The sequence below is a fragment of the Numenius arquata genome, unplaced genomic scaffold, assembly GCF_964106895.1.
Source record: "Numenius arquata unplaced genomic scaffold, bNumArq3.hap1.1 HAP1_SCAFFOLD_1707, whole genome shotgun sequence".
NCBI lineage: Eukaryota > Metazoa > Chordata > Aves > Charadriiformes > Scolopacidae > Numenius > Numenius arquata.
In genome coordinates, this window is record NW_027414688.1 from 1 (window position 1) to 12,170 (window position 12,170).

Here is a 12,170-nt window from a genome sequence, read left to right on the forward strand (position 1 = left end):
CCTGTCCCCCCCCCCAGGAGTGTCCCCACGTCCCTGTCCCCCCCCCCAGCATGTCCCCATCTCCCTGTCCCCCCCCCAGGAGTGTCCCCACATCCCTGTCCCCCCCCAGCATGTCCCCATCCCCCTGTCCCCCCCCCCAGGAGTGTCCCCACGTCCCTGTCCCCCCCCCCAGCATGTCCCCATCTCCCTGTCCCCCCCCCAGGAGTGTCCCCACGTCCCTGTGTCCCCCCCCCAAGAAAGATCCTTGTGTCCCCACATCCCCATACCCCCCCCAGCATGTCCCCATCTCCCTGTCCCCCCCCCCAGGAGTGTCCCCACGTCCCTGTCCCCCCCCAGGAGTGTCCCCACGTCCCTGTCCCCCCCCCCAGCAGTGTCCCCACACCCCCATACCCCCCCCAGCAGTGTCCCCACGTCCCTGTGTCCCCCCCCCAAGAAAGATCCTTGTGTCCCCACATCCCCATACCCCCCCCAGCATGTCCCCATCTCCCTGTCCCCCCCCCCAGGAGTGTCCCCACGTCCCTGTCCCCCCCCCCAGCAGTGTCCCCACCTCCCCATACCCCCCCCAGCATGTCCCCATCTCCCTGTCCCCCCCCCAGGAGTGTCCCCACATCCCTGTCCCCCCCCAGCATGTCCCCATCTCCCTGTCCCCCCCCCAGGAGTGTCCCCACGTCCCTGTCCCCCCCCAACATGTCCCCATCCCCCTGTCCCCCCCCCAGGAGTGTCCCCACGTCCCTGTGTCCCCCCCCCAAGAAAGATCCTTGTGTCCCCACATCCCCATACCCCCTCCAGCATGTCCCCATCTCCCTGTCCCCCCCCCCCAGGAGTGTCCCCACGTCCCTGTGTGTGTGTGTCCCCCCCAGGCTGTGTGTCCCCCCCCCAGGCTGTGTGTCCCCCCCCCTCACCGTCGAACTGGGCCATCTTCTGGCAGAGCGGCACCTCCCCCAGCACGGCCTTGAACTGGGGCTGGTTCAGGCACGTCAGGAACCACCGGTTCACGTTAACGAAGGGCCGGCGGAACGAGGGGTCCAGCACCTGCCGGGGGGGGGGACACACAGACAGACACGTCAGTGGGGAACCCCCCCCGGACCCCCAAATCCTACACACCCCCCCCCCCCCCCCCCAGGGACCCCCAAACCCCCTCCCCGGGCATCCCTCTGCTTGTTATAGTGGGTGGGGAAGACCCATGCGCTGGGTTTGGGGGGGCCCCTGGGGAGATGCTGGGTTTGGGGGGGCTCCCCTCAGGCCCCCCCAAATTCTCAACCCCCCCCCGGATCCCCATAGCCCCCCCAGGACCCCCGTGACCCCCCCATGGACCCCCAACCCCCTTCGCCGGGCATCCCTCTGCTTGTTATAGTGGGTGGGGAAGACCCAGGTGCTGGGTTTGGGGGGGCCCTGGGGAGATGCTGAATTTGGGGGGGCCCTGACCGCACCCACAGCGAGACACCGGGTCTGTGCCCCCCCCCGGGACCCCCCCTGCCCCCCTCAACCCCCCCCAAACCCCCCCAGATTCTCGTAACCCACGATACCCAGGGTGAGGAAGACCCCGGTGCTGGGTTTGGGGGTGCCCTGGGGAGATGCCGAATTTGGGGGGGCCCTGACAGCACCCAGGGTGACACTCTGGGTCTGTGCCCCCCCCCGGGACCCCCCCTGCACCCCCCACACCCCCTGTGCCCCCCTCAACCCCCCCCAAACCCCCCCAGATTCTCGCAACCCATGATACCCAGGGTGAGGAAGACCCCGGTGCTGGGTTTGGGGGGACCCTGGGGAGATGCTGAATTTGGGGGGGCCCTGATGGCACCCACAGCAAGACACCATGTCTGTGCCCCCCCCCGGGACCCCCCCTGCACCCCCCAAACCCCCTGTGTGCCCCCCCCAACCCCCCCGAGCTTCCACTTGCTTCCTGTAGCACGATACCCAGGGTGGGGAAGACCCCAGTGCTGGGTTTGGGGGTGCCCTGGGGAGATGCCGAATTTGGGGGGGCCCTGACAGCACCCACAGCGAGACACTGGGTCTGTGCCCCCCCCGAGACCCCCCCTGCACCCCCCAGACCCCCTGTGCCCCCCTCAACCCCCCCTAAACCCCCCCAGATTCTCGTAACCCACGATACCCAGGGTGAGGAAGACCCCGGTGCTGGGTTTGGGGGGGCCCTGGGGAGATGCCGAATTTGGGGGGGCCCTGACGGCACCCACAGCGAGACACCGGGTCTGTGCCCCCCCCGGGACCCCCCCCCGTCACCCCGTACCTGTTTGTAGAGCCAGAGGAGGGCGCAGACCACGGTGATGTCGGCCAGGGAGACGCGCTCGCCCACCAGGAAGGTCTGGGTGCGGAGGTGGGCGTCCAGCACCCCCAGCACCCGCCGCACCTCCTCCTTGGCCAGCTCCGTCGCCTAGGAAACGGGAGAGTCACCCATGACCCCCCCCCCGGGTGAGATGGGACCCCCCCGGGTGAGATGGGACCCCCCCAAAAGAGATAGGACCCCCCCAGTGAGATGGGACCCCCCCCAAAAGAGAGACCCCCAGCGTCTCCTCTTTGACCGCCTCCGTTGCCTGGGAAACGGGAGGGTCGGTGCTGAGCCCCCCCCAGGAAGGAAGTGGGACCCCCCCCGGGTGAGATGGGACCCCCCCAAAAGAGATGGGACCCCCCCCGAAAGAGATGGGGACCCCCCCGAAAGAGAGACCCCCAGCATCTCCTCTTTGACCGCCTCCGTTGCCTGGGAAACGGGAGAGTAAGCGCTGACCCCCCCCCCCCAGAGCCCCCCCGGGGGGGAGGTGGGACCCCCCCGGGTGAGATGGGACCCCCCCCCGGCGGCTGGGACCCCCCCAGGGAGGTAGGACACCCCCCCCCCCCCCATAAACTGGGACCCCCCCCCCAGCATCCCCTCCTCGGCTGCCTCCGTTGCCTGGGAAACGGGGGAGTTGGTGCTGAGCCCCCCCCACCCCCAGAGCCCCCCCCCAAGGGGGAGGTGGGACCCCCCCCCGTGCCCCCCCCCCGACCCCTCAGGGCCCCCCCAAACCCTCAGGGTCCCCCCCCGGCCCCCCCAACCCCCCCCCCCCCGCTCATTGCACCCCCCAATACCCAGGGTGGGGAAGACCCAGGTGCTGGGTTTGAGGGGGGGGTCCCTGGGGAGATGCTGATTTTGGGGTCCCCCCCAGCCCCCCCAAACCCCCCCAGGGCCCCCCCAAAACCCCTCAGGGCCCCCCCAACCCCTCAGGGCCCCCCCCCAGCCCCCCCAAACCCCCAGGACCCCCCCCCCAATCGTTGTACCCCCCAATACCCAGGGTGGGGAAGACCCAGGTGCTGGTTTTGAGGGGGGGGTCCCTGGTGGGATGTTAATTTTGGGGTCCCCCCCAGCCCCCCCCAGGGCCCCCCCCCATGTCCCCCCCAACCCCTCAGCCCCCCCCCAGCCCCCCCAAACCCCCAGGACCCCCCCCCCCCCGCTCATTGTACCCCCAAATACCCAGGGTGGGAAAGACCCAGGTGCTGGGTTTGGGGGGGTCCCTGGGGAGATGCTGATTTTGGGGTCCCCCCCAGCCCCCCCAAACCCCCCCAGGGCCCCCCCCCATGTCCCCCCCCAAACCCTCAGGGTCCCCCCCCCGGCCCCCCCAACCCTCCCCCCCCGCTCATTGTACCCCCCAATACCCAGGGTGGGAAAGACCCAGGTGCTGGGTTTGAGGGGGGGGTCCCTGGTGGGATGTTAATTTTGGGGTCCCCCCCAGCCCCCCCAAACCCCCCCAGGGCCCCCCCAAAACCCCTCAGGGCCCCCCCAAACCCTCAGGGCCCCCCCCCAGCCCCCCCAAACCCCCAGGACCCCCCCCCAATCATTGTACCCCCCAATACCCAGGGTGGGGAAGACCCAGGTGCTGGGTTTGAGGGGGGGGTCCCTGGGGAGATGCTGATTTTGGGGTCCCCCCCAGCCCCCCCAAACCCCCCCAGGGCCCCCCCCGTGTCCCCCCCCCGTGCCCCCCACCTGCTTGTTGTAGCCCATGATGCCCAGGGTGGGGAAGACCCAGGTGCTGGCGGGGGGGACGATGTCGCTGTCGGCGAAGTTGACCCACTGCACGATGGCGGCCGCCGCCTCCTGGGTGGCTCCGCGCAGCTCCTCGTTACTCACTGCTCGTTAGCGGGGAGGGCTCATTAACGAGGGGGGGGGGCTCATTAAGGAGGAGGCTCGTAAAGGGAGGGGGGCTCATTAAGGGAGGGGGGCTCATTAAGGGAGGGGGAGCTCATAAAGGCTGTGGGGGGCTTGTCAGGAGGGATGAAGTTCATTCAAGGGGGAAATGAAGCTCGTTAAGGATGGGTAAAGCTCGTTAACGAGGAGTAAAACTCGTTAAGGGGGAGTAAAGCTCGTTAGCGAGGAATAAAACTCATTAAGGGGGAGTAAAGCTCGTTAATGAGGAATAAAACTCATTAACGAGGAGTAAAACTTGTTAACGAGGAGGAAAACTTGTTAACAAGGAATAAAACTCATTAAGGGGGAGTAAAGCTCATTAACGAGGAGGAAAACTCATTAAGGGGGAGTAAAGCTCGTTAACAAGGAATAAAACTCATTAACGAGGAGTAAAACTCGTTAACGAGGAGGAAAACTCGTTAAGGGGGAGTAAAGCTTGTTAACGAGGAATAAAACTCATTAACAAGGAGTAAAGCTTGTTAACGAGGAATAAAACTCATTAAGGGGGAGTAAAACTCGTTAACAAGGAGGAAAACTCGTTAAGGGGGAGTAAAGCTCGTTAACGAGGAATAAAACTCATTAAGGGGGAGTAAAGCTTGTTAACAAGGAATAAAACTCATTAACGAGGAGGAAAACTCGTTAACGAGGAGGAGAACTTGTTAACGAGGAATAAAACTCATTAAGGGGGAGTAAAGCTTGTTAACGAGGAATAAAACTCATTAAGGGGGAGTAAAGCTTGTTAACAAGGAATAAAACTCATTAACGAGGAGGAAAACTCGTTAACGAGGAGGAGAACTTGTTAACGAGGAATAAAACTCATTAAGGGGGAGTAAAGCTCGTTAACAAGGAATAAAACTCATTAAGGGGGAGTAAAACTCGTTAATGAGGAGGAAAACTCGTTAAGGGGGAGTAAAACTCGTTAACGAGGAGGAAAACTCGTTAAGGGGGAGTAAAGCTTGTTAACGAGGAATAAAACTCATTAAGGGGGAGTAAAGCTTGTTAATGAGGAATAAAACTCATTAACGAGGAGTAAAACTCGTTAACGAGGAGGAAAACTTGTTAACAAGGAATAAAACTCGTTAAGGGGGAGTAAAGCTCGTTAACAAGGAATAAAACTCGTTAACGAGGAGGAAAACTCGTTAAGGGGGAGGAAAACTTGTTAACGAGGAATAAAACTCATTAAGGGGGACTAAAGCTCATTAACGAAGAATAAAACTCATTAAGGGGGAGTAAAGCTTGTTAACGAGGAATAAAACTCATTAAGGGGGAGTAAAGCTTGTTAACAAGGAATAAAACTCATTAACGAGGAGGAAAACTCGTTAACGAGGAGGAGAACTTGTTAACGAGGAATAAAACTCATTAAGGGGGAGTAAAGCTCGTTAACAAGGAATAAAACTCATTAAGGGGGAGTAAAACTCGTTAATGAGGAGGAAAACTCGTTAAGGGGGAGTAAAACTCGTTAACGAGGAGGAAAACTCGTTAAGGGGGAGTAAAGCTTGTTAACGAGGAATAAAACTCATTAAGGGGGAGTAAAGCTTGTTAATGAGGAATAAAACTCATTAACGAGGAGTAAAACTCGTTAACGAGGAGGAAAACTTGTTAACAAGGAATAAAACTCGTTAAGGGGGAGTAAAGCTCGTTAACAAGGAATAAAACTCGTTAACGAGGAGGAAAACTCGTTAAGGGGGAGGAAAACTTGTTAACGAGGAATAAAACTCATTAAGGGGGACTAAAGCTCATTAACGAAGAATAAAACTCATTAAGGGGGAGTAAAGCTTGTTAACGAGGAATAAAACTCATTAAGGGGGAGTAAAGCTTGTTAACAAGGAATAAAACTCATTAACGAGGAGGAAAACTTGTTAACGAGGAGGAGAACTTGTTAACGAGGAATAAAACTCATTAAGGGGGAGTAAAGCTTGTTAACGAGGAATAAAACTCATTAAGGGGGAGTAAAGCTCGTTAACAAGGAATAAAACTCATTAAGGGGGAGTAAAACTCGTTAATGAGGAGGAAAACTCGTTAAGGGGGAGTAAAACTCGTTAACGAGGAGGAAAACTCGTTAAGGGGGAGTAAAGCTTGTTAACGAGGAATAAAACTCATTAAGGGGGAGTAAAGCTTGTTAACAAGGAATAAAACTCGTTAACGAGAAGCAAAACTCGTTAAGGGGAGGAAAACTCATTAAGGGGGAGTAAAGCTCGTTAGCGAGGAATAAAACTCATTAAGAGGGAGTAAAGCTCGTTAACGAGGAATAAAACTCATTAAGGGGGAGTAAAGCTCGTTAACAAGGAGGAAAACTCGTTAAGGGGGAGTAAAGCTTGTTAACAAGGAATAAAACTCATTAAGGGGGAGTAAAGCTTGTTAACGAGGAATAAAACTCGTTAACGAGGAGTAAAGCTTGTTAACGAGGAGGAAAACTCGTTAAGGGGGAGTAAAGCTTGTTAACGAGGAATAAAACTCATTAAGGGGGAGTAAAACTCGTTAACAAGGAGGAAAACTCGTTAAGGGGGAGTAAAGGTCGTTAACGAGGAATAAAACTCATTAAGGGGGAGTAAAACTCGTTAACGAGGAATAAAACTCATTAAGGGGGAGTAAAACTCATTAACAAGGAGAAAAACTCGTTAAGGGGGAGTAAAGCTTGTTAACAAGGAATAAAACTCATTAACGAGGAGGAAAACTCGTTAACGAGGAAAACTCGTTAAGGGGGAGTAAAGCTTGTTAACGAGGAATAAAACTCATTAAGGGGGAGTAAAGCTTGTTAACGAGGAATAAAACTCATTAAGGGGGACTAAAGCTTGTTAACGAAGAATAAAACTCATTAAGGGGGAGTAAGGCTTATTAACGAAGAATAAAACTCATTAAGAGGAACTAAAGCTTGTTAACAAGGAATAAAACTTGTTAATGAGGACTAACGCTCGTTAAGGGGGGTAAAACTCGTTAAGGGTGAGTAAAACTTGTTAACGAGGAATAAACTCATTAAGGGGGGTAAAGCTCATTAAGGATGAGAAATAAAGCTCTGAGGAATAAAAATTAATTAAGGAGGGAATAAAAGATCGTTAATGGGGGATAAAGCTCGTTAATGAGGATAAAACTAGTTATGAAAGAAATAAAAGCTCGTTAAGGGGGATAAAGCTCATTAAGGGGGCTAAAAGTTGTTAATGAGGGTAAAGCTAGTTATGAAGAGGATAAAAGCTCGTTAACAAGGTATAAAGCTCGTTAAGGGGGGATAAACCTTGTTAACGAGGTTACGAAGATGATAAAAAGCTCATTAACGAGGATAAAGTTCATTAACGGGGAATAAAGCTCGTTAAGGTGGGAATAAAGCTCATTAACGAGAGTAAAACTAGTTATGAAGGGGAAAAAAGCTCGTTAAGGGGCATAAAGCTCATTAAGGGGCGACAAAACTCGTTAAGGGCAGCAAAACTAGTTAAGAAGAAGGAAAAAAAGGTAATTAAGGGGGACAGAGCTCGTTAAGGGAATAAAACTCGTCAAGGACAGGATAAAAGTTCGTTAGGACAAATAACGGTCGTTAAGAGGGAATAAAACTAGTTAAGGATGAGATAAAACTAGTTAAGGAGAAGCTAAAGCTAATTAAGGACAGGATGCAACTAGTCAAGGGGGGGGGCCTAAAGCTCGTTAAGGGAAGATAAAGATCATTAAGGGGGAATAAAACTAGTTAAGGGTGGGATACAACTAATTAAGGAGGGATAGAACTAATTAAGGATGAGATAGAACTAGTTATGGGTGGGACAGAACTAGTTAAGGAGAGATAAAACTTGTTAAGGAGGAGCCTAAAGCTCGTTAGAGGGGATGGAACTCATTAAGGGGGGCTGAAGCTCATTAAGGGGGGGATGTAACTAATTAAGAGGGAGACGTAGCTAATTAAGGGGGGGCTGACGCTTGTTGGGGGGGATGTAGCTCGTTGGGGGGACTAAGTCTTGTTAAGGGGAGGGGCTGAGGCTCGTTAGGGGGCTGAAGCTCGTTAAGGGGGGGCTGGAGCTCATTAAGGGGGGCTGAAGCTCATTAAGGGGGGGATGTAACTAATTAAGAGGGGGATGTAGCTAATTAAGGGGGGGCTGACGCTTGTTGGGGGGGATGTAGCTCGTTGGGGGAACTAAGGCTTGTTAAGGGGAGGGGCTGAGGCTCGTTAGGGGGCTGTAGCTCATTAAGGGGGGGCTGGAGCTCATTAAGAGAGAGATGTAGCTAATTAAGGGGGGGGCTGACGCTTGTTGGGGGGGATGTAGCTCGTTGGGGGGACTAAGGCTTGTTAAGGGGAGGGGCTGAGGCTCGTTAGGGGGCTGAAGCTCGTTAGGGGGGGCTGAAGCTCGTTAAGGGGGGATGTAGCTAATTAAGAGGAGGATGTAACTAATTAAGAGGGGCATGTAGCTAATTAAGGGGGGGCTGACGCTTGTTGGGGGGGCTGTAGCTCGTTGGTGGGACTAAGGCTTGTTAAGGGGAGGGGCTGTGGCTCGTTAGGGGGCTGAAGCTCGTTAAGGGGGGGCTGGAGCTCATTAAAGGGGGTGCTGAAGCTCATTAAGGGGGGGCTGAAGCTAATTAAGAGGAAGATGTAACTAATTAAGGGGGGGCTGACGCTTGTTGGGGGGGATGTAGCTCGTTGGGGGGACTAAGGCTTGTTAAGGGGAGGGGCTGAGGCTCGTTAGGGGGCTGAAGCTCGTTAAGGGGGGGCTGGAGCTCATTAAGGGGGGGTGTAGCTAATTAAGAGGAGGATGTAACTAATTAAGAGGGGCATGTAGCTAATTAAGGGGGGGCTGACGCTTGTTGGGGGGGATGTAGCTCGTTGGTGGGACTAAGGCTTGTTAAGGGGAGGGGCTGAGGCTCGTTAGGGGGCTGAAGCTCGTTAAGGGGGGGCTGTAGCTCATTAAGGGGGGGCTGAAGCTCATTAAGGGGGAGATGTAGCTAATTAAGAGGGGGATGTAACTAATTAAGAGGGGATGTAGCTAATTAAGGGGGGGGCTGATGCTTGGGGGGGATGTAGCTCGTTGGGGGGACTAAGGCTTGTTAAGGGGAGGGGCTGAGGCTCGTTACGGGGCTGAAGCTCATTAAGGGGGGGCTGTAGCTCATTAAGGGGGGGCTGACGCTCATTAAGGGGGGGATGTAGCTAATTAAGAGGGGGATGTAGCTAATTAAGGGGGGGATGTAGCTAATTAAGGGGGGGGTTGACGCTTGTTGGGGGGGATGTAGCTCGTTGGGGGGACTAAGGCTTGTTAAGGGGAGGGGCTGTGGCTCATTAGGGGGCTGTAGCTCGTTAAGGGGGGGCTGGAGCTCATTAAGGGGGGGCTGAAGCTCATTAAGGGGGGGCTGAAACTCATTAAGGGGGGGATGTAGCTAATTAAGAGGGGGATGTAGCTAATTAAGGGGGGGGCTGACGCTTGTTGGGGGGGATGTAGCTCGTTGGGGGGACTAAGGCTTGTTAAGGGGAGGGGCTGAGGCTCGTTAGGGGGCTGAAGCTTGTTAAGGAGGGGCTGTAGCTCATTAAGGGGGGGCTGACGCTCATTAAGGGGGGGATGTAACTAATTAAGAGGGAGATGTAGCTAATTAAGAGGGAGATGTAGCTAATTAAGGGGGGGCTGACGCTTGTTGGGGGGGATGTAGCTCGTTGGGGGGACTAAGGCTTGTTAAGGGGAGGGGCTGAGGCTCGTTACGGGGCTGAAGTTCGTTAAGGGGGGGCTGACGCTCATTAAGGGGGGGGCTGTAGCTCATTAAGGGGGGGGCTGTAGCTCATTAAGGGGGGGGCTGTAGCTCATTAAGGGGGGGATGTAGCTAATTAAGAGGGGGATGTAGCTAATTAAGGGGGGGCTGACGCTTGTTGGGGGGGATGTAGCTCGTTGGGGGACTAAGGCTTGTTAAGGGGAGGGGCTGAGGCTCGTTACGGGGCTGAAGCTCGTTAAGGGGGGGCTGAAGCTCATTAAGGGGAGATGTAGCTAATTAAGAGGGGGATGTAGCTAATTAAGGGGGGGCTGACGCTTGTTGGGGGGGATGTAGCTCGTTGGGGGGACTAAGGCTTGTTAAGGGGAGGGGCTGAGGCTTGTTACGGGGCTGAAGCTCGTTAAGGGGGGGCTGACGCTCATTAAGGGGGGGGGCTGTAGCTCATTAAGGGGGGGGGCTGTAGCTCATTAAGGGGGGGATGTAGCTAATTAAGGGGGGGCTGACGCTTGTTGGGGGGGATGTAGCTCGTTGGGGGACTAAGGCTTGTTAAGGGGAGGGGCTGAGGCTCGTTACGGGGCTGAAGCTCGTTAAGGGGGGGCTGAAGCTCATTAAGGGGGGGGATGTAGCTAATTAAGAGGGGGATGTAGCTAATTAAGGGGGGGGCTGACGCTTGTTGGGGGGGATGTAGCTCGTTGGGGGGACTAAGGCTTGTTAAGGGGAGGGGCTGAGGCTCGTTAGGGGGCTGAAGTTCGTTAAGGGGGGGCTGGAGCTCATTAAGGGGGGGCTGAAGCTCATTAAGGGGGAGATGTAGCTAATTAAGAGGGGGATGTAACTAATTAAGAGGGGAATGTAGCTAATTAAGGGGGGGGCTGACGCTTGGGGGGGATGTAGCTCGTTGGGGGGACTAAGGCTTGTTAAGGGGAGGGGCTGAGGCTCGTTAGGGGGCTGAAGCTTGTTAAGGAGGGGCTGTAGCTCATTAAGGGGGGGGCTGACGCTCATTAAGGGGGGGGCCTCGTTAGCGCGGCGCCCTCACCGTAGTAGGCGATGGCGTTGCTCTCGAAGACGCAGAACCCGTCGTCCCCCTCGAAGGCCGGCACCTGAACGGGGTTGGGAAGGGGTGGGGGGGGGGGTGTGTGTGTGTGTGGAAATAAATCACCGTGACCCCCCCCAATTTTATTTTTGGGGGGGGGGATGGGTGTCCCCGGGACTCACCTTTCCCACCGGGAACTTGCGGAGGAACTCGGGGGTGCGGTTGGTGTGGCCGAAGTGGAAATGGGGGGGCGAGGAGAGGACGCGGAGCCGGGCCCCGCTGTACTGGGCGGCGATCAGAGCCTTGAAGGCTCGCCAGTTCTCGGGGTAGGTGTACAGCGTCTGGGAGGGGGGGGGGCAAAAAGAGCCGGGGGGGGGGTCAAAGGGGGGGGCTCCGAGGGGAAATGGGGGGGACACAACCCAAATGGGGGGGACAGGGAAGTCGGGGGGGACCCCTAATGGAGGGGGAAGAGGGTGGGGGGAGCCCTGGGGGGGCTCCAGGGGGAGATGGGGGGGCTGGGGGGGGGGTTCGGGGGGGGCAAACAGAGACGGGGGGGTCGGGGGGGGCTCCGGGGGGAGATGGGGGGGACACAACCCAAATGGGGGGGACAGGGAAGTCGGGGGGGACCCCTAATGGAAGGGGAAGAGGGCAGGGGGGAGTCCTGGGGGGGATCCAGAGGGAGATGGGGGGGCTGGGGGGGGGGGTTCGGGGGGGGCAAACAGAGCCGGGGGGGTCAGGGGGGGGCTCTGAGGGGAGATGGGGGGGGACACAACCCAAATGGGGGGGACAGGGAAGTCTGGGGGGGACCCCTAATGGAGGGGGAAGAGGGTGGGGGGAGCCCTGGGGGGGCTCCAGGGGGAGATGGGGGGGCTGGGGGGGGGTCAGGGGGGGCCCTGGGGGGGAAATGGGGGCTTGGGGGGACACGGGGGGGGGGTGAGGGGAGCCCTGGGGGGGCTCCGGGGGGAGCTGGGGGGGGGTGACACGACACACACACACACGGGGGGGGGGGGGGTGACATGGGGGGGGGGGTGTGTCACGTGGGGGGGGGGCCCCCCCATGGGCGCTGGGGGGGGGGGGACAGGGGACATTAAGGGGGATGAGGGGGGTGACATGGGGGGGGGGGGGGCAGTTGAGGGCCCTGAGGTGACTTGTCACGGGGGGGGGGACACACTCAAGGGCGATGATGGGACAGTCCAGCGTGGGGGGGGGACAAGGGGGGGGGGACACCGAGGGGACTGTCACGCGGGGGGGGGGGGACACACACCGCCACCATCGCTCCCCCCCCCCCCCCACCCGGGGCCGCCGCTC

The 12,170-nt window shown here is 57.3% G+C and overlaps 1 protein-coding gene across 1 annotated transcript; it reads right to left on the reverse strand.

Annotated features, from left to right (window-relative positions):
• Window positions 1-902: 902 nt before the first annotated feature.
• Window positions 903-11,203, reverse strand: EEF1G (eukaryotic translation elongation factor 1 gamma; the record flags this gene model as incomplete). The annotated part of the gene is made up of 5 exons (XM_074167272.1): window positions 903-1,032; window positions 2,243-2,386; window positions 3,968-4,110; window positions 10,866-10,929; window positions 11,045-11,203. Coding segments are annotated over 5 exons (640 nt in total), but the record flags the coding sequence as incomplete, so codon positions are not given.
• Window positions 11,204-12,170: the final 967 nt, after the last annotated feature.